The 20,957-nt window shown below is 43.4% G+C and overlaps 2 protein-coding genes across 5 annotated transcripts in view; both read right to left on the bottom strand.

The window, feature by feature from the left end:
• Positions 1-87: 87 nt before the first annotated feature.
• CDC6 (cell division cycle 6) lies at positions 88-15,913 on the bottom strand. The gene is made up of 12 exons (XM_059149561.1): positions 13,058-15,913; positions 11,750-11,934; positions 9,619-9,900; positions 9,295-9,494; positions 8,664-8,839; positions 8,153-8,259; positions 7,568-7,707; positions 5,844-5,944; positions 4,630-4,694; positions 2,024-2,226; positions 1,233-1,373; positions 88-928 (listed from the first exon to the last, which is right to left on the bottom strand). The coding sequence occupies exons 2-12, from the start codon at positions 11,919-11,921 to the stop codon at positions 839-841; spliced, it is 1,677 nt and encodes a 558-aa protein (XP_059005544.1). The 5' UTR covers positions 11,922-11,934; positions 13,058-15,913; the 3' UTR covers positions 88-838.
• A 123-nt stretch (positions 15,914-16,036) lies between these two features.
• Positions 16,037-20,957, bottom strand: part of WIPF2 (WAS/WASL interacting protein family member 2) — a 50,517-nt gene continuing 45,596 nt past the window's right edge. For all 4 annotated transcript variants that reach the window (XM_059149569.1, XM_059149570.1, XM_059149572.1 and 1 more), the window contains one exon: positions 16,037-20,924. In XM_059149569.1, the coding sequence (XP_059005552.1) occupies positions 20,884-20,924 (41 nt within the window). In that variant the 3' untranslated portion in view covers positions 16,037-20,883. The remainder of the gene's footprint in view (positions 20,925-20,957) is intronic.

Below are 20,957 nucleotides of genomic sequence, written 5' to 3' on the forward strand. Positions count from 1 at the left end.
ACTGTGGGACAGTCTGGGGGAAATTTTCACATTGTTTGCTGAAAGTTTGAGCTCTCTTGAAATGTGCATGCTTACAAAGACAAAGAATGCAACTTGGAAATAAATATATTCACAGACCGTACAGTTACATTCCCTTTACCACCCCCACAACCTTTGGGAGTGCCCAAGAAACTCAGTGAGTCTTTAAAATGTAGCAATGTGGAAGTATGTGCAACATGAACACAGTATACTCCAAAAAAAAATAAATTCTTTGATCAAAGTGTCCTCCAGATCTCCATGTAGACTTGCTTATTTCCCTGGAACATCCTTTTTCATTCTTCTTACTCTAGTCCCAAAGTTCTATAAAACACACCAATGTCTGAAGAAACTAAGAGGTAAATGGTCCTCCATATAAGAGGCATAGTCCACCATATAAATCCTATATGCTGTAATACAAGCACACTGGTTAGAGACACACAAGATGTGGATGTAGTGAATATAATTAAAAAGAGTCTACTTGGTGGATTTTTAATGCATAAAAATAAGACCAAAAATTATTACTCTGTGTTAATAATATTCATCAACATACAGATTAAAATTTATCAGTTTCCCATTAAAAAAGGTCGTATTTCAGGGCACCTGGATAGCTCAGTCAGAAGAGCATGCAACTTTTGTTTGAGCCCCATGCTGGGTGTAGAGATTATTTAAGAGAAAATAAAATGAAAAAAAGAAAAATAAAAAAAAAAGGTCATATTAGTTTTCAGGCCTGAATGGATAAAGTACTAAAATGAAGATTCCAGAGCTCTCTAAATGCCAGTGGGATACTTCTGGGTAGCATATTAGTAGAAAAGAAAAGAATTTAAGGCAATCCAGTAGCTAAGATATTTCCAATTAAAGCTTTGTCTTTTAGAGCATGCTCTACTTCTTGCTCCTCAATCTTCAAAGACACCTGGAAAGAAGAGAAAAAGACTTTTCACGTGGAGAACTCACAAAAGCCAAGTTTGTATTATGTAAACTTCTATCATGTTGAACTTTCGTCCCAAGAGGCAAGCAAGTTAAATACTGCTTTTTCAATGGCCTGCAGAAAAGACCTCCTTCATTCCAGTCCCATCCTCAACAGATCTTGAACTCTATCTAACAAAAAACAAATTGTTGACCTAACTGTGGTCATGCTTAAATCTTTAACAAAAACAGATAATCTCTCCAAAACAGGACAATTAAAAAAGCATTATCAAAGAGGCAGTTAGTTGTACCTTTGTGAAGCGGGTTTCCTTGTTCTTCTTTAATCCTAAAATGCCCCTGGCTTCCAAGAGCCCTGAAAGTGACAAACACTCTGACTGGTCCACAGCTGCCACCTGCTGTTTACGACAGACGTTACTATAGGCTTCATATAACTGGGAGAAACAAGGGAGAATACAAAAGTTGTTTAAAACTTCTATCTCTTGTAACCTTGTAGACTCTTTTTTTTTTTTTTTTTTTAAAGATTTTATTTATTTATTTGACAGAGATTACAAGTAGGCAGAGAGGCAGGTTGGGCGGGGGGGGGGGTGTAGGGAAGCAGGCTCTCCACTGAGCAGACAGCCCAATGTGGGGGCTAGATCTTGGGACCCTGGGGTCATGACCTGAGCCAAACGCAGAAGCTTTAACCCACCGAGCTACCCACACGCCCCAACCTTGTAGACTCTTAAAAATGTGAATTTGCGTTTGTAAAAGTTATCTGAATACAACAATTTCCCCTCTTCTCAATAAAACCATTGAAGGATTCTGTAGATATTGCCAAAACCTAAGGCAGGAGAGGAGCTTTATGTATTTCACAGGGAGAGGTAGAAATGAAGGAGAGGAGATGAATAGGAAATTCTCAACCACAACCCAAGGGAAATAAAATCAGTTGCCTTTTATATGGGACCGACATTTATTCTTACTGTTAAAAACCACTTTTAATTCCTATCAGCTGGAGCATAATAATAGGCCCTTTGGACAATATCTGCTCCACAAAGCATTCTTGTCTCCACCCCAGCTCCATCTGCTGGGATTCTCCACTCACCTTCCCCAGAGTGACCTCTTTGATTTTCAGCTGCCGGGTCAAGAGCAGCAAAGAGCAGACCAAGATCTTCTGCTGAAGAGGGAAGGAATCTTGTGTTCCTTCTTTGCTCAAACTCATTCTGTTACCATCAACTTCTGAGATGACTTGGGATATGTGAATAAGACCAACCTGCTTGGGAACCAGTGACTCAGAGGGTGATTTGCCTAAAAAGTAAATAAATCAGGCTTCATTAGATTTTTTTAAGTATTGTGTACATCAAGACAGAAGATGCTAGGTCTTAGTTGAAGGCGATTCAAGCGCAGTCATGTGGTGCCAAAGCAGAGGTTCCAACTCTGTAACTAGAAGCCAAAGGATGGGAGACAGTGCTATCTATCTTCAGAAAGATGATGACTTGGAAAATAGGGTTATCCTTTTTCTGGGCAGAATGGTAGGCTATTTTGTCCTGTAGAATGCAATTTAATGTCAGAGAGACAAAATCCACCTCATGAAAGAAGGAGGACTAGACAGAGGACTACTGTATTCTGCCTTGGAAATTCTCAGTATCTTGAAAAGTACAGAACCTTGAAGCAAAGAGGAGTGTGCCTGGTCATCAAGAAAGGAAAAAAAGTGAAATGAGTGACTAACGTGGACAGAAAAGTGAATCCTACATAAGTCCTCTAGATAGCTTCTCCAAATGACCTTTGAGGTTCGGTTCACTTGCCTAAGACATCCACAACAGAGCAACACTTGAGAAAATGTCACTGGATATCTTAGCAGATAGCACCATCTCAGAGGCCGGAGGCTGGGGAACTGCCAGCTAAGATGCCTAGGACTATGGCCTCATTGTTTGGAGATGCATGAATTGCAAGACAGAGGAGGGATTTGCTCGGTAACAACTTTTGCCTCAATTACTTCCTCAGACCTTGAGCAGTTGCCCCAAAGCAATCTGCTTCTATTTCATTACCATAACCAGGATGCTGCAAAGAACTAATGGGATTAGGAAAACTAGAGACCACTGACCACCGATCTTAAAGCTGAAAGGAATTTCCTTCTTGCTCCCTACCCAAAACAATCCCAACTAGTAATCATCTATTCAGCTTTTGTTTGAATAGCTTCAAAGCTAGGGAACCTGCCTATGTGTCAAGGAAGCCCAGTTAGTGCTATGTATTAGAAAGTGCCATCCTGGGGTGCCTGGGTGGCTCGGTCAGTTAAGGGTCTACTCTTCATTTGGGCTCAGGGTTGTGAGATTAAGCCCTGAAGTGTGGAGCCTGCCTAAGATTCTCTCTCTCTTCCTCTGCTTCCCCCCACTGGTGGACTCCCTCTCTCCCCTTCTCTTAAAAAAAAAAAAAAAAAAAGTGTCTTCTTGTATTTAATTGAAGTCAGACTCCGTATAGCTTTCTAGAACCATCCAAATCTAATAACACATACCAGAGGTCAAAAGATAGGAATTAGGTTAGTCTAATAATTTATGCCAGAAACTTACAACCTCCTTTAGGTACGTGTGTGCCAGCTGCGCTCACAGGAACACTGACAACCCTAAATGTCACTGGTAGGAGAAACGGGAATAATCTGAAAAGTTAAAGAGAAACGAGTATCTCATCTTTACACTGGTATATATTACCTACCATCAGCCTAAGCAGTCAGTTTGGCTGCTTCTGAAATATTTTTATTAATTTTCTTTCAACAAATTGATAAGAAAGAAAAGAAAGGAAGGTAGAAAGAAAAGAAGAGAGAAAATGTTTTCTGTGGAACTGTAGTCCTAGAAACAATTTTGATAACTCTGAACCTGTGCAGGAGTGAAAGAGGAAAGAAACAATCAAATCAGACTGTCCTGTTTCTAAAGATTAACACTGGATATTAAATACCGAAAAGATATGTAGTTCATGGCCATTTTACATCTGCCATGACTAAGAGAACAAGGCTAACAGAAAGGAAAATCATTTTGTCATTTTTTTTTTTTAAAGATTTTATTTATTTATCAGAGAGAGAGAGAGGGAGAGCAAGCACAGGCAGACAGAATGGCAGGCAGAGGCAGAGGGAGAAGCAGGCTCCCCGCTGAGCAAGGAGCCGGATGTGGGACTGGATCCCAGGACACCGGGATCATGACCTGAGCCAAAGGCAGCTGCTTAACCAACTGAGCTACCCAGGCGTCCCCATTTTGTCATTTTTTAACAGCCTCCTATAGCAACATCATCTTCGTACCTCCACCCTCCTAGACTTGGCTAAAGGCTTACGATATCCCAAGTTGAACCGGATTCTTTCACTGTCTGACTCTTATTTACTTTCCTCTCACCTATTTCAAGACCTAAAGTGAACTCAACGGAAGAACCCAGAGAGAAGCTGACCAAGCCTTTCTGTCCACAATTTTCATTTTGAGAGCTTAGAAAGAAAACTTACTATGATCCAGCCTTTTATGTAACACCCTGGGGAACTTGATTCCAGCCTGCATGGACTATAGGACAGAGAGGCCAGACCGAAATAAAGTAGATGAAACTGACAAAAAACACAGACATACAGAAAAGGGTAAGTATGGATTTAACTACATTCATTTCGTCTTTCTATCTCTTTTCTCAGAAAAGTTAAGCTTCCAATTATAAAGGAAGACGGGAAAGTGATAAACTACTTACATTCAGACAGCGGTTTGAGGACAGTCTGGCTTTTGACATCCGACTCTACAATTTCAATAGCTCTCCTATAAAAAAAGTATTTCTAAAATTAATTTATGCTGGGCCAAACCAAACACCACACCAAACCACCAAGCTGAAAAAAGACACGTTTTATAATTTTAAAGCCCCCAAACAAAACTGGGTTATGTCTCAGCTAAAGGGGACTTGGTTGCCTTGAAACAATTCATAGACCTGGGAATCTGAGAAACTTTCAGTACTATATGGTTTCCTCTTATAGATGCCAAGTAGGTCATCATACATTAAGCCAATAATAACATTTTGAAGGAGAAAAAAATGTCATGGACAGCAGAGAGGCTATGTGGGTGGGTGACTGCCTACAGAGAGAGCCAGTACCACCCATACACACTGGACCTAAAAGGGGAGTCCTCAGTTCTATATACATATGATATGTGTAGGCTAAACCACACCAGCCTACATGACCATTGCTCATAGCTACAGTCTTTACTCAAGTAGTTTGCTGACTAGGAGAAACTTTCAAATCCAGGATCATGCCATCTAGCAATAGGAAGAGCTTCCTCTCCCACTGCTGTCTCCAAAGCACTTTGCCCACAGGAAGCCATAAGCCAGACCTGGATCTTTTGCATGGCAGTAGGGGGAGGTTGGACCAGCGGGCCAGCACAGCAAGTATCATTTTAATGGACCCAGTGTCCCTACTGGGAAGGAAGAGATTTCATCAGTCAGCACAGAGGCTTTCCCCAGCAGGAGGGGCAGAGGATGGGAAGTGGGAGAGAGAGGTCTGGAGTACAAGTGTGGGGGACCACCAACCGGAGGAAGGGGTGCTCACAAAAGCAAAGGAAGGAAAAAAAGTCTAAAGGCAAAGATGGTTCAGGTCCATAAATAAACCTGCTTGAGATCAGCTAATGGAAAAGTAAACTGGAGTCTTTTTTAATACAAATGTAATTAACCAATCTATAATCACCACAGGGAGTGCCAGCAACATCTCATTTGTTTCTCCCTCTGTAGGTAATGGACTGATAATGTTTCAGACATTAACATGGTGGAAATGCAGAGCTCCCCACTGAGAAACAAGTCCTCCTTTCTGAGTGTAAAAAGTGGCAAAATGCAGCCTCTTAAGCCACATTCACTTGAGTTACATGAGACAATTAACAGCATTTCTTTTTTTAATAAAAGCAGCCAACAGTGCCATAACTCACCTGCAAACATCTAGGGCCTTTCGAACATCTCCTGAAAGAGCAGAGACTTTTCGGGCACAGAACTGAATTGCAGCATTGTCCAGAACCTGAACTCCGGACACCTTTGGACAAGACATAGGAGATGACAGCAGGAACTATAAGATTCCCCCTTTACTGTAATTCAGGTCCCAGACATAAATATTTTCACATTAAGTCTAAACTTGACTGGCCACTCTTTAGGGTCTAAGAGATGACTTTTCTGCTCATAAATAAATGGAAATTTCACACATTTAAACATTTTGTAGGCATGTGGTAGAGACTCATGAATGGGGAAAAAAAGCAACCAGATATTAGCAAAACTAAACTAAAATCTATTTGGTCATTTTCCTTTTTTTTTTTTTTTTTTAAAAGATTTTATTTAATTATTTGATAGACAGGTCACAAGTAGGCAGAGAGAGAGAGAGAGGAGGAAGTAGGCTCCCTGCTAAGTGGAGAGCCAGATGCAGGGCTTGAGCCCAGGACCCTGGGATCATGACCCGAGCTGAAGGCAGAGGCTTTAACCCACTGAGCCACCCAGGCAACCCTATTTGGTCATTTTCAAAAGAAAGCTTTTTCACAGGTCCTATTGTTACAGGCCATTATAAAAGTATTGAGGGGCACCTGGCTGGTGCAGTAAGAAGATTTTTTTTTTCTTTTTAAAGATTTATTTATTTATTTGACAGACAGAGATCACAAGTAGGCAGAGAGGCAGGCACTGAGAGAGAGGAAGAGAAGCAGGCTCCCTGCTGAGCAGAGAGAGCCTGATTTGGGGCTTGATCGCAGGACCCTGGAAACATGACCTGAGCCGAAGGCAGACGTTTTAACCTACTAAGCCACCCAGGCACTCCGACCCTGCGACTCTTGATCTTGCGGTTGTGAGTTTGCGCCCCACCTTGGGTTTGAGATTACTAAAAATAAACTTAAAAAAAAAAAAAAATTATTGAGTGATTCCTCTCTTTAAAAAAAGGAAAAAACAAACAAACAAAAAAAGATTTATTTATTTATTTGAGAGCACCTAGTTGTCAAAGGCGGTGGGCAGAGAGGAGCAGAGGGAGAGGGACAAGCCGACTCCTCGCTGAGTGCGGAGCCTGACACGGAGCTCCGTAGGGGGCTGGATCTCAAGGACCTAAGATGGTGACCTGAGCTGAAATCAAGAGTCAGAGGCTTAAACGATTGAGTCACCCAGGTGCCACCCTTCCCCTTTTAAAAGGAGGCTCCCTGTTCATTGTGGAACCCACCGTGGGGCTTGAACTCACAGCTCTTGAGATCAACAGCCAAGCTGAAATTGAGTGGCGTACTCAATTTCAATTTCAAGTGGGTCAGTGACTGACCCACCCAGGTGCCCCTCTTCTCTTATTTTTACTCCAACCCTGAGGCATCCAATAAATGGAGCCTTGGATGGAAATTCATATAAAAATGTTCTCACGTTGGCCCACAGGATCTCCCTGCTGAGGGAAGCAATCAAAGCAAAGAAAAAAAAAAATTTTTTTTTAGTAGGCTCTATGTCCAGTGTGGAGCCCAATGTGGGGCATGAACTCACAACCCTAAGACTGAGATCTGAGCTGAGATCAAGTGTCAGATGCTCAACTGACTGACTGAGCCACCCGGGCACCCCTCTAAACAAAAATATTTTAGAAAGACTGTTAGGTTTCCCCACCAGAGGTGATCCAAGGAACACATAATGAGGTACAATGGGTGGCACTTACCAGATCAAGCCGATCCTGCAAGATAGTGGCTATCTGGTTTTTGGTATAAGGTGGGAAGTTCAACAGCCGAGGTTTACATTTTTCTCTAGCTTGAAGCCTCGGCAGAATTCTGTCCGTGAGATCCAGGGTGTTAGCGATACCTGAGGAGAAGGTAAATACTATCAACCATCATGGTCAAATCATCTCAAAGGAAAATTAAACGCTTTGAAAGCTAAATATAATTTCCAGTTATAATCCCGCATTCCAACTGTTGCTTCCCACTCGCCACCCCACCCCCACACTTATTAGGTAAGATGTACGTAGTCATTCGAGAATGCTCTTTCCAAGTTAGGTTTAGAATTGTTCACTGATAAGCAGGACCAGACACTCCAAAAATCAACTATCTCTGAAATGAAGTATTATCTCAATTCTATTCAGACTTAACAAAGTTGATTTTAGTTGAAAACTACTGTTATTTTATAATAACTTTTTTCATTTTGATAAGAAAGCAGAAAGTTGGCTTAAGATAAAATAGGTGATAAGTAAGATGAAGCGATTAAAAAAAGAATTCTTTAGACCCATCGACATTAGCAATGGAGCACTAACCAATCAGCACCAATCGAGAGTTGCTTAGCCATGGCCATTCGAAGAGTGTGTACAATACATCCTGCCCTTTGCTGTCCAGCTGATCCACCTCGTCCAGCACCAACACACTAAGTATAAAGAGAAACAATTAGTATCTACGTTGACCTCCTTAACTCTCCCATCTGTTAGATCTGGGCCGACTCCAGGTCACATTCCTACAGCTGACACCAGTTTGAAGGTCATCATCTGTCCTCTCTGCAGTCACTGTTACAATGATACCCCCACCATGACACAGAAGTAATATACAGGTTTTTCAAGCGATTAGCCTAAGAACACTTTTTCCAACTTAAAATCAGAATGTGTATTTTTCCTCTCTTCTTTCCCTTTAAGCATATGAAACTATCTGTACAGCCAACACAGGAAATGTTCTTTTCTCATACAAACGGATACATTCAAGAGACTAGAATGTGAGTTTGTGGGCAGCAGACCTTGCAGATTTTCACAGAATAACATGCAGCGAAGCACTACTTACATCATGGGGCCCTTCTCTGCAGTCATATGGTATTCTAGTTTCTTCATCATGTCCTTCCCAGCTGGCCTGGATACTTCTTCCTGACAAATCTCCTGAGCAATAGCTGGGAATACAGCCTGGGCACTCCTCAAGGACATGCAATTCAGCATGATAGTTTTAAAACCTTTCAGTTCCTTCTAGAAAAATGCAAACATGAGAGATATTTTGCCTTCAAATAAAGGTTGTTTTTTTTTTTTTTAAGATTTTATTTATTTGACAGAGAGAGATCACAAGTAGACAGAGAGGCAGGCAGAGAGAGAGGAGGAAGCAGGCTCCTCGTCAAGCAGAGAGCCCAATGTGGGGCTCGATCCCAGGACCCTGGGGTCATGACCTGAGCTGAAGGCAGAGGCTTTAACCCACTGAGCCACCCAGGTGCCCCCAGATAAAGGTTTGATGGAACCTGAAGTATCTTTGAGGAGTTAATAGCATAAGAGAATAAGCTCTATTTTCATTTGGAAAGATTTGGACAAAGAAACTAAAAACATCTTATTTGAGGGGAGACTTCAATCCCCTAAGCACATCCACCTTTCTTAACCCTTCATAACCAAGTGTCATTTTAGCAAGAGCAGCATATTTCAGACTCTCAGTGTACCTTAAGGTCTTGCAGAATTCGGCTTAAGCAGGCAGTTTTTCCAGTTCCAGGAGCACCAGAAAGATAAAGACTTCCAGCGTTTTTCCCACAGATGTGCTCCCTCAGGAAATTCCTGATGACATTCATCTCCTTTTCCCTGGCAGGCAGCCGATCCGGGACAGCTGTATTCAGGACCAGCTTTGCTTGCTGGTAGCAAGTGCCTGTGTCAGATGTGAAAGGACAATTAGATACAACAGAGGTGACCGAGAAGATCCACTGGGTTTCATCTGGAGTCACCAGCCTTGTTTTCAAGGCTGCATTAATGGTTGCCATATAAGAACGAACCTTCTTGCTTGAACAGTCTCACACATGCAGATTCTTTCTCCAGTGGACATCTCTGCTCAGAATTTGTTGTGATCTTTTGATCTTTTCTGCCTGACGAATGGATTTTGTTTTGGTGAGCTCTGGTTTGTTCCTTTTTGCTAGGAGACTTCATTGTCAGCTGATTGTCAAATACCAATCTGCGCCCCTTAGGTGAACGGGAGCAAGGGGGGCCATTCTCTTTCTTGCCTTGCTTTGGTGGAGAACAGGGTGGTAAATGGGGAGTGTTGCACAGATTGTCATCACCTGAAATACATTAAAATCAATACATGGTCATTCATAGTAGAGGACAGTAAAAGGACTTGCAAAGATCTCTGCTTTTCCCAGAAAGAAGCAAGTTTCTTCCTCTCTTCCTTCATTTATTTGAAAGAAAGAACACAGAGGGGAGAAGGAGAGGGAGAAGCAGGCTCCCAGCTGAGCAGGGAGCCCCATGTGGGGCTCAATACTAGGAGCCTGGGATCATGACCTGAGCAGAGGGCAGACTTTTAACTGACTGAGGCACCCAGGTCCCCCAAAAGGCAAATTTCTATAGTTAAAACCACCAAAACAGACGGCCTCTCCTCAAGAAGCAAACATTGGCCACCAGATGGCACCACTGAATCTTACAACTATTTGGGAGAAAGCAAAGGTTTTTTTTTTTTAATTAAAAAAAATTTTTTTTTAATTTTTTAAAAGATTTTATTTATTTATTTGACATACAGAGATTACAAGTAGGCAGAGAGGCAGGCAGAGAGAGAGGAGGAAGCAGGTTTCCCACTGAGCAGAGAGCCTGATGCAGGGCTGGATCCCAGGACCCTGAGATCATGACCTGAGCTGAAGGCAGAGGCTTTAACCCACTGAGCCACCCAGGCGCCCCAGCAAAGGGGTTTTTAGTGGGATGAAAATTCTAAGATTGTTCTAAGAGTGTTTTTCTCAATCTTGGACCAAATAATTCTTATTGGAGGCTGTCCTGTCCATTGTAAAATGTTTGGCAGGACACCTGGCCTTTATCCATTATGCCAGTAGCACTCCCTCAGTTGTGATAACCAAAAATGTCTCTGGTACTGCCACATCACCCTTCATTAAAAACGAATGATCTGGGCACCTGGGTGGCTCAGCTGGTTAAGCATCTGCCTTTAGCTCAGGTCATGATCCCAGGTCCTAGGATTGAGTCCCCACTGAGCTCCCTGCTCAGGGGACAGTCTGCTTCTCCCTCTGTCCCTCACCCCTGCTTATTACTATTCTTTCTCTCTCTCATAAAAATAAATAAAATCTTTAAAAACAAAAACAAATGATCTAAAGCAAAAAAGGATTACCAACCAGTGATCTTTTTTTTTTTTTTTTAAAGGATTTTATTTATTTACTTGACAGACAGAAAGATCATAAGTAGGCAGAGAGGCAGGCCTCAAGAGAGGGTGAAGCAGGCTCCCTGCTGAGCAGAGAGCCCAATGCGGGGCTCAATCCCAGGACCCCAAGATCATGACCTGAGCTGAAGGCAGAGGCTTAACCCACTGAGCCACCCATGCGCCCCTACCAACCAGTGTTCTAAAACAAGAATATCGGGCGCCTGGGTGGCTCAGTGGGTTAAGCCGCTGCCTTTGGCTCAGGTCATGATCTCAGGGTCCTGGGATCGAGTCCCGCATCGGGCTCTCTGCTCAGCAGGGAGCCTGCTTCCCTCTCTCTCTCTCTGCCTGCCTCTCCGCCTACTTGTGGTTTCTCTCTGTCAAATAAATAAATAAAATCTTTAAAAAATAAAAATAAAAAAAAAATAAAACAAGAATATCACCTGCTTCTCTTAATTTCACCACTAACTAGGTGAAAGCTTCAAAATACTAGATAGCTAACTGCAAAGTCATAATACTGACAACTAAGTTCAAAATTAAGGAACTGAACACCAGAACTGTAAAGCAATTCAGAAGGTAATCTCAACAAGTCGCTTAACTCTGAAGTTCAGTAAATGAACACAGCAATCATTCTGAAAATAACCAAAGTGAACAAAGTGGTCTTAAATGAACTTAGGAAGCTGCTTCAAAGGACGAGGCATCTTATTTTTGAGGAAAGAGAGGTCAATATCTACAAGTCAAAAAGTTGTTCATATATACAATGGATATCTTACCGAGACGTTTTCTGGGGCTTAGAGGCAGAATTTTTACAGAATGGCGTGTGGCCTGGAGATTGGTCAGTTCTAGTTTAGTGTCTCCAGAGATTTTAGCTTTGTCCAATGTCCGAGACACCTTCTTTTTTGGAAAACTGATTGTAGCCTGTGACTGGGATCGGGTTTGAGGCATGATGGGAACACGGCTGGGTACAAAAGAGAGAACAGGACAGCCAGTCAATATCTAAGAGGACAGAAAAATAGCAAACAAGGAATTTATACCAATGATCAACATTTCATAAGTAAATTATAAACATATTTTAGCATTCAGTTCTGCTTCACAGCCAAATCTGAGCAATAATAACAAACACTTGTCTACCTACTATGTGGATGACTGTTGTTATAAGCATTTTCTTTTATTCTTTTTTTTTTTTTAAGGAGTCTCTGCACTGAATGTGGGGCTCGAACTCACGACCCCAAGATCATGAGTGGCACACTCTACCAAATGATTCAGGCCCGCGCCCCTTAGACACTGAATCATTTAAGTTTTAAGACAACCCTAGAAGTTGGCACTCTTACTATCCTTACTTTATGGATGAGAAAACTCAAGAGGCACAGAGACCCAAAGTCATAGCAAACCAGGTTTTCTGGCTCCAGAGCTCAAGTTCTTAACCACTTGAGTGATGCAATAAGTTTAAAGAAGTTTAATAAAAGTTTAAAAATCTTTTTAAATGCAATAAGTTTAATAAAAGTTTTAAAATATTTTTTAAAAGATTTTATTTATTTATTTGACAGACAGAGAGATCACAAGTAGGCAGAGAGAGAGGAGGAAGCAGGCTCCCCGCTGAGCGGAAAGCCCGATGTGGGGCTGATCCCAGGACTCTGGGATCATGACCTGAGCTGAAGGCAGAAGCTTTAACCCACTGAGCCATCCAGGCGCCCCTAATAAGTTTATCTTAACAGATTTCTACAGTACTTCTAATTCCCTCACTCCAGGCACGGGGTGTGTCTTTATCACCAGCTTAGCCCAGGACCCGACCACATTTACAGTCTTCCCTCCGCCTCGCACTCGGTCCCCACCCCACACCCTCTCAACCCCACCTAGGAACATCTCCCTCCTACAACATTCAGCCCCTTTATTCCACGCACGACTGCCAGCCTATTCCTTTCCCTTACCCCGACCTCAGACCTCCCGCGCTCTGAGCTCTTCCCTCACTTCCCCTCGAACCTCAAGGGAGGCTGCGGCCCTAGCCATCGCCCCTCTCCCAACTCCGCTGCCTTCCAGACCCTAAGCAATCATCTGCTCTCTACCCCACAAGGCAGAGTCACCTCAGTGCCTGCTCTTCCTCACGTCTCTCGCACAGGGCTTCAGGGATTCTTCAGTCAAGCTCCCGAATAAACTACACACCAGCAGCAGTAAAGCCAAACCGCGCTCGCGCCAAATCTGCAAAGCCTCAGCTTTACTACCTCCCGCCAAAGGCCGACCAGGCTTCTGATTGGCTGTCGCTACAGCACTGCGCGCCTTGGCCACCGCCCCCTCCTTCGCGTCCAATCCAGTCTGAAGGACCACAACCAATAAGAGAGCCCCAGGTCTCCGAGCCCTGTGAAACCACGCCTACCGAGTAAGAGGGAGTCTACATCCGGGTCCCCACGGAAAGACGCAAGGTTGCAGTGGGAGCGATTCTGGGTAAAGCGAACGAGGATCACCGCAAAGGGCAGCGGGAGATGTAGTCTCAGCTGCACGCAACTCTGTTTCCACGCCCTTCTTTCCATTGAGGGGGCGGAAGTGTGGTTGCCTTTTCTGGCCGAACGTATCCATTTGTATTACCCTAATGGGATACATATTAAGTGAGCTACCATATAACACCTATCATTTGGGAGGCGGTTCTGGGTGCCAGGCAGAATATTAGGCATTATTTACCTAATGTTCAAGCCTGCAAAACACAAAGCCAGCGTGAAGAGGGTTAGAGGTCTCAGCAACTTCCTGGCGGTGGGGAGCCTAGGACCCAGATTTCCTAATACCCAATTTTTTTTGTCAAGTTCTACACATAAATACACTACCCTTGATCACAGTAGCTCCCTGATTTGTGTTTCAAACGTAAGAAATAGGGGCAGGTCTTTGCTTTTGTTAAAAATAAAAATATTCTGTGCACCTTATCATTAATTCCATTAATCCACACATTGTGGGGAGTTGAGAGAATTATGGCCTCTTAATTTTAAAACCTTGTTTTATGGCTAAACACTAGGGTTTCAGGGCCAGGGAATACTGCTATAGAAGAAGAGGCAAGCTGAGCTTTTAATGAAAAATATAAATTAGAACGGTAATTTACAGGTCAGCCTCCAAAGCTAATAACCTAGCTAAGCCTCAGGTTCCCTTGAAGGCCAAAATCCAATTCTAGGGGATGGCAAGTATTTATCTTTCATCCTTCAGTTTCAAATGAAATAGAACAATGAAGCTGAGAAACAGGAAAACAATGCTATTACAATCACCAGTTAATTGTAGCTAGTTCATACAGGAGCAAATACTGAGTGTTCAAGTGTATGCCAGGCACAGAGCTCAAGTATTCTACTTATTCCACCTCATTCTCACAAGCACTGAATTAAGTTGGTATTATCATTTTGCAAATGAGGAAACTGAAATAGAGGGGTTGACTAAATTTGCCCAAGGTCACACAACCAGCAAGTGGAAGAGCTGGCATTTGAACTTGGGAAGTCTGACAGCAGCTCAAACACTTGACCACTTTAAACATAGGTGGAAGTATTAGAAAGACACAGGTCCTAAATAGGAAGCCTTCTGTACACTTCTAAATAGGAAGAGATAGGGGCTCCTGGCTGGCTCAGTCAGAAGAGCATCCGACTCTTGATCTTGGGGTTGTGTGTTTGAGCATCATATGGAGTATAGAGATCACTTAAATAAGTAAAGCTTTAAAAATAAATAAATAGGAAGAGACATTAAGGGAGCACATTTTGGGAAGGTTCTCTAGGAGCTGAAATCTGCAGTAGAGATCAGCATTCACAGTCGTGAATGGGAAGAATGTTCCCGGAGAATGGAGGTTTTTAGACCAGATGGTATTTCTGAGCTCTTAATAGAGCAACAGAACCCAGGAATCAATCTTTACTGTTCATGTATTTTGATAATCTGGGCACCTAAAAACCATCCTTAATAACTTGAAGTGGTAACATGTGTCCAGCCAGCTTTAAGGGATAGTGGTGAAAACCTCCCTTGGTTACAGTGGGCTAGAGGAAGCCCAGGAAGCAATGAGTACTTAGTATTCATCCTGGAGCCTATGAAAGAAAACACTCACCAGAAGAAAAGGACCAGTCCAAGGTAAGCCTACAGGATTAGATGACCACTGTGGAAGCAGGCAAAGAATCACAGGAGGTCTGGATTGAAGGGTCTCTACCAGGTTACCTACACAATGCTCTCCCTTTCTGATACTACAGGAACACGCTGCACATGCCACCGGACTGTCTTGCTTCTTGGCCTCTGTCCTTGCTGTTCCCTCTGTCTGGAATGCCACACTCCATCCACCTTCCCTGGCTCACTGCCATTAAGCCTTTTAATAACCTACATAGGTTTCTCTTGGTGGCTGTCCTAAAGTGTTCTACTAGACTCAGCTCCTTGGAGGCAAAGACCAGCCCTATTCATCTTCAAATAACAGATGCTTGGGGTACAGAGTGAATTGGGCAATAAATAATTGCTGCAGGAATGGAGAGGACATCCCTGCCAAATGAATTTCCACCTTTCCCATGAACACTTTGTGGTTGGATAGCATATAGTCTTTTAAATCTCACACCCCTAAACCTAGGAGTGGAAAATGAATTTGATGACGTGTAAAAGCGATCCAGACTGGGCTCCAATGATGTCAGTTGTGAAGCGTTTCTCTGTAGTTATCCTCTGGGGTGGTTAGGATCCTGAGGTTGACATTTTAGTTCTCTTACCTCTGTCTGCAGAGTAACAGGAAGTCAGAGACAGGCCCCATCCTTGTAGCGAGTCACAGTTTGTGGCTGTGCTGGGCCAGGAAATACTTAAAACAGGAACATTCACAGTAAGCAGCTGTGTCTCAGTAATATTGAGACTAGTGTCCTTATCACCTGCTGATACACAGTATCATGAGGGAAGGAATCAAATCACAATGGAAGGGCCTGTCCAATATACTTTTGTGTATGTGTGCACACATGCATGCACACACACACACACATGAATAGCAGTATCACCCCAACAGGACAGAGAAACCTTACAGGTTTAGGAAATTGAGGGTCATTCAGGCAAGCTCCTTTTGAGGGCTAAAGTCACAGGAGGAACAATTAAATCAATAAATAGGTAGTTTATTAATCATATTAATAACAATGATAGGTCAAATAATCAGGGATTCAGCCAATCTGGGAAGTATGGATGAAAATGAAAGGAGGCCTTTCCCCCCCTCCCTCTCATAAGTTTTTATATCTAAATTACGTGAAAGTGATTCATACACACACTCATTATGAATCAGTATGGGAAATAATTTCAAAATCTTTCCTAGCGATGAAAGCGCAAGGTGAGCTCATTAAGTCTTAGTGGTGATTATGTCAGCTGACCACAGTAAGCAGAGAATGTCTGGTTCATTTTTCACACCCCAAGTCGAAGTTCAAGAAAGCCAGCCAAGATTGCAACGTAAAAAGCAGGGAAGAAAAAAAGCCAACACCCACAATAACAATAGACACATACAGTCCATCTGCTGTCCCCACCCTTTTCTTCCATACCTCAGTGGGACAACCTGCCATGCAACACAGGTAGAAAGAATCCTAAGAGATGTGAGGAGAGGACACAAGGCTAGAGCGCCTCCTGGGTCCCCTGAAATCATGGGCATCGGGAAGGTAAGATGGCAAACGTAAATGATGACCAGAACTACCAGAGTCACCCAGGTGAGCATGGGTAACGAGAACTGTGATATTCAAAATATAGCAGGAACGGAGGAGGGAAGATCCCTGGGAAGCTGCAGATACTTCTGCCCAAGTCAGTGTAGCTACCTTCTTAGAGGTTCTAGAGTCAAACCACCACACTCAACAGAAGCAACAAATGTTCTCTGCTCCCTATGCCACCACTGGAGGCAGTGTTCCAGACAAGAGTACACAGTTTTCAGGTGTTTGTTTTTGTTTTTAAGCAAGGTTTAATTAAACTGCACGGCTTCCAGAAGAAAGAAGTGTACCAAAGAATCCAACCTGAGACCAGATTATACATTGTAGAGGGGTGGGGGGGTAGGAATCACTGCTTATTAGGAGGGAGCACTGCAATTGGAATATATCTCCAAAATAAATCATACAATAAATTATTTTTTTAAAAGAAAATAAACTGATCCACATGCAAAGATGGACACACACACATACACACACACACACACACACTGCACACATCACTCTAGTCTTTTATTCAGTGTTGACTAGGACTTCCATGCTGGTCCCGTGGGAAAGGACAAAGGTTAGACATGAGAAAAGAAGGCTTGGCCCCTCTGCCACCAGTGGAATGAGATTTAAGACCATTCGAGAGGAAACCCACTAAGGTGTTAGAAACAAGAGTAGAAGGAAATAGTTATCAAGGAGGATTTTAATTGCTTCAAAGAGAGAGAGGAAGAAAGCACAGAAATCTAACACAAGTAAAGGCACAATGACCGTGGAGTTGAATGGAACCAAATCCTTCCTTCAGCTTAACAATTATCTTTCAAATTTTTTTATGTGTTTGGAAGGTGGCTGTAGTTTTGTTTCATTTTACTTTTAAGAGAGGAGTCTTGAAGGCAGAGTTGTAATGCCTTCCATTCCCTAAATCAGGGTGGCTTACAGAAAGCCACCTTGACCACATTGCCAGGGACTGAGATTCAGTAGGGAAAGAAAGGCTACAACTGGAATGTGAAGAATTGGATTTGCAGTTGACTGTAGATTGGGTTTCCAGAAGGACAGACAGCTCAGTGTAGTGCCATCAAAGGGCCTCAGATGCCCTATACTCCACCCCCAGAGCATTGCAGAAGGAAAGGACCCTGGAGTCACATTTTTCCCCCACTCCCATAAGCACTCAGCCTACAGATTATTTCAAGTGATCAGGAGAATTAAAACACACCCCAACCCTGAGTTGCTCTGTAGCAAGTCTATTTACAATTTTTCTCACCTCTCCCTGGAGGTAAATCTGGATTTCAAGTTGGGAAGCTGTGGGGTGAGGGGATGCCCCCAGTGCAATGGCCAGTGGCTAGTCTCCTTGTGTTGGCCAGTTGGGAGGGCTGGGATGCATTTCTGGAGACAAGTAGTCTCACATCCATCAGGTGGGGTAGCCCTAAGCACCCTCACTCTGGGAGCCCAGGCCGTGAGGATGATGGGGCTCTGCAGCTGGAGGAAATCCCCCAAACCAGAAGAACCCAGAAAAACCACACCTGGAATATCAAAATGATTTGATCCAAGTTTGGTGACCAAAGAAGAGGGGGGAAGAGGGGCATATAGCTCATTTAAAAACCCGGAAGCCACTGCTCTGCTTCCCAGAAAGGGTGGAAAGAAATTAAGTTTTTCCCACTAGAGAAAAACATAAAACCAAACCCACCCAGAGGCTTATAACACAGCTTCCTGATGCTTAGTTGGGCAATGTCTCTTCCTTCTGGGAGGGAATTAAGGGGGTTAAGGGGACTGGGCAAGAGTCTCAACATGAGACCACCCCATCTCCCACTGAAGAGACAGCACTCCCACAAACAGGTAAGAAGAGCAGGCTAAAAGGTGAGAAGTTTTAGTGCTCTTGCAGCCAGCCCACCTTAAATCTATAGTACAAGCTTTTTACAACATACAAAATAGATCAATAACTATGAGGATCACATTCCCATTCTTCAATAGTAAATATACATGATAATAAATCTGTTATTAACAGAGGGACAATAAGGCAAAGACATTTAAATAGGTACTGTGCCATCAACATGCTCTCAAGAAGAAAATCCCTCTGATTAGATCTAGGCCCAGGCATTTTTTTCATGAGGCCAAGAAAATTAGAATACTATCAATACCTATGTGACACAGTCCAAATGCTGGGGAGTAGGAGAGGCAGCAGGTCACAGAGGAGGAACATATCAGCCCCAATGAAAAGCTGGGGTTTGGCTTTTACTTGTGATACTTATTTTGAAGCTCTATGTCTGAATAAAGGGGGAAAAAAGGATATACTTTGATAATATTATACAAAAGGCATCAACTCCCATTTCAAAAACAAATGGGAGGACTTCACAGTCCAAGTTCAGTAACTGGTCAGCATCTCCCCTGGAACTCTGCTGCAGGGTTAACTCTTGTATTCTTTTTCCCTCCACTCACGCCCTGTCTCAGCACTACTGGCTTCAGAATGCTGGGGATACTGCTGAGAGACAACTGTTAACAGATTTGAAAATAAAAACGATAAAGAGAATGATTAGAAAAGGTTTGGGGACAGACCTCATCATGGTTTGTCCCAAGAGTCAATGTAGTCCAGGGAACGGCAAAGGATAGCAGACCCTGAATAAAGAACCCAAGCTGAGAGCTCTCCCACCTGCATGGGAAGACTTGGGTTTCTCTGGGCACCATGCACAGATCCTTAGTCTGTGATCCAACAGACTGGAGAGGTCCCAAAGGCAATTTAAGCCTGTGATGTACCTGGTGAAAATTTTTATTTGGCTTTCCCCATCCACTTCAAGGAATAGCCTTGGCTCCTCCCCTGCTCTCACTCCAAGCTTTGAGCAATCTCTGCACTCAGCAAGAGTTGTAGCAAACCAAACCATCCATATGTAGAGCCCAGGAGCTCCATCCTGCTGTGAGAGAATGGTGAAGTCCCATCCCATTATACAAGCTCAGTTTCTACCTAGACTGGGACCCTCTATTTCCCCTGAGTCCTTGAACTAGGACCTGGAAGACGAAAAAACATATTGCTGGCTGCCAAGGAAGATCAACTGGACTGAGGCACACTTCACCAAAGTCTTTGTGCTTCCTGGCACAGAGGAATCTGACTGTCCCCATAACCTTCCTCACCCTTCTCTATTCTGCTATATTAACCCCTGCAGTCTTGCAAAGGGAAGAGTAGTGGAGAAAGGAACAGAAGTACCTGCTAAATCAGATGGGCTGTGAACTTTGGAACAAATGGGCCTTAAAGTCCTTCATAACCCACAGAGTTGACCCTTCCACGAGGTGCTTCACCTTCCCTTGTCATTCCGGGGCACCCATCAGGGGCTAAGGTCTCTGAGCAGGCCCCCAGGGCCAGTCAGAAAAGACTTAATTGGTGTCAAGGCCAACAGTCTATTTTTCCATCTCCCACTGCAGGTTTTTGGGAGTTTGTGAATCTGTAATGAATCAAAGTGACTTGTTTCTTGAGGGGATGGGCAGTGCAGAGAGGAATAACAGCCCTCAGCCTCAGCACCCTGAGGAAACAGGCAAATGGGCAGGGAGTCCCAGAGGGCACAAATGGCTCCTGGCCCCTTTGCTGCAGAGAAACTGACTAGCTCTAAAAGGATCCCCAGTTTATTTCACCCTCTTTTTATTAGATGTTTAGTTCAACTGATTAGTATTTAGTGTTTATAATATCCAACTTCTCCCTGGGGTGGTGGCATGGGGTGGGGTGAGAGCAAAACCAAAATACCCCTAAACAGAAAGCAGACCCATTTCTTTGCCTTTTCTTCAAACTTGACCTTTAAAACAGATCACTTCTCTGCAAATTCCTTTCCTGTTTCACTAAAAATGCCCACCCCCCCAGAAGTCCTGGCCATGCCAGCCTCCTAAATGAGGAAATATAGTACAACTGCCACGCTTCCCCCACAGTGGGTAGGAGAAAGTAGGAGTATAATTCTCCACCCTGCCCCAACAATGAGTTCATTCATCATAACAAGGCACCTTTCCCCAAGAGGAAGGCAGGAGACATGGAAGCGTTTTCCTCATCTGGCTAGCAGGGCTTGCAAGAGGAGGGATGGATGCAGGGTTTGAGACCCTACTGTCAATATAAAGAGTCCAATCACCAAGTCTAGAGACGAGATGCATAGATGGAGGTGAGTGGGGAGGACGCTTGGTGTCTAGAGATGGGTTGCACTGGAGAAACACTTCAGGAGCTCTCATGCAGGTTTCAGGGGAATGGAAGGGACCATCTGAGCAGAGGAGAGGGTCCATCCTTTTCCTGAGGAACAGGACCAAGCCAGGCTTCACCTGAGAATGGGCGGCAGAGGTGGGGCTCCACGGGCAGCTGAAAAATATAAAAATAAAAACCACATTCATA

The sequence above is a fragment of the Mustela lutreola genome, chromosome 15 (assembly GCF_030435805.1).
Source record: "Mustela lutreola isolate mMusLut2 chromosome 15, mMusLut2.pri, whole genome shotgun sequence".
Taxonomy (NCBI): domain Eukaryota; kingdom Metazoa; phylum Chordata; class Mammalia; order Carnivora; family Mustelidae; genus Mustela; species Mustela lutreola.

What these genes read in the sequence shown, in the direction of transcription:
- CDC6 (XM_059149561.1), bottom strand. Translation starts at nt 11,921, where the DNA reads ATGCCTCAAACCCGATCCCAGTCACAGGCTACAATCAGTTTTCCAAAA. An exon ending in CTCTCGATTGGTGCTGATTG is followed by an intron (nt 7,708 to 8,152) that starts GTTAGTGCTCCA and finishes CCTTCTCCTCAG; the next exon opens with GTATCGCTAACACCCTGGAT. An exon ending in AAGAGGTCACTCTGGGGAAG is followed by an intron (nt 1,374 to 2,023) that starts GTGAGTGGAGAA and finishes TGTTTCTCCCAG; the next exon opens with TTATATGAAGCCTATAGTAA.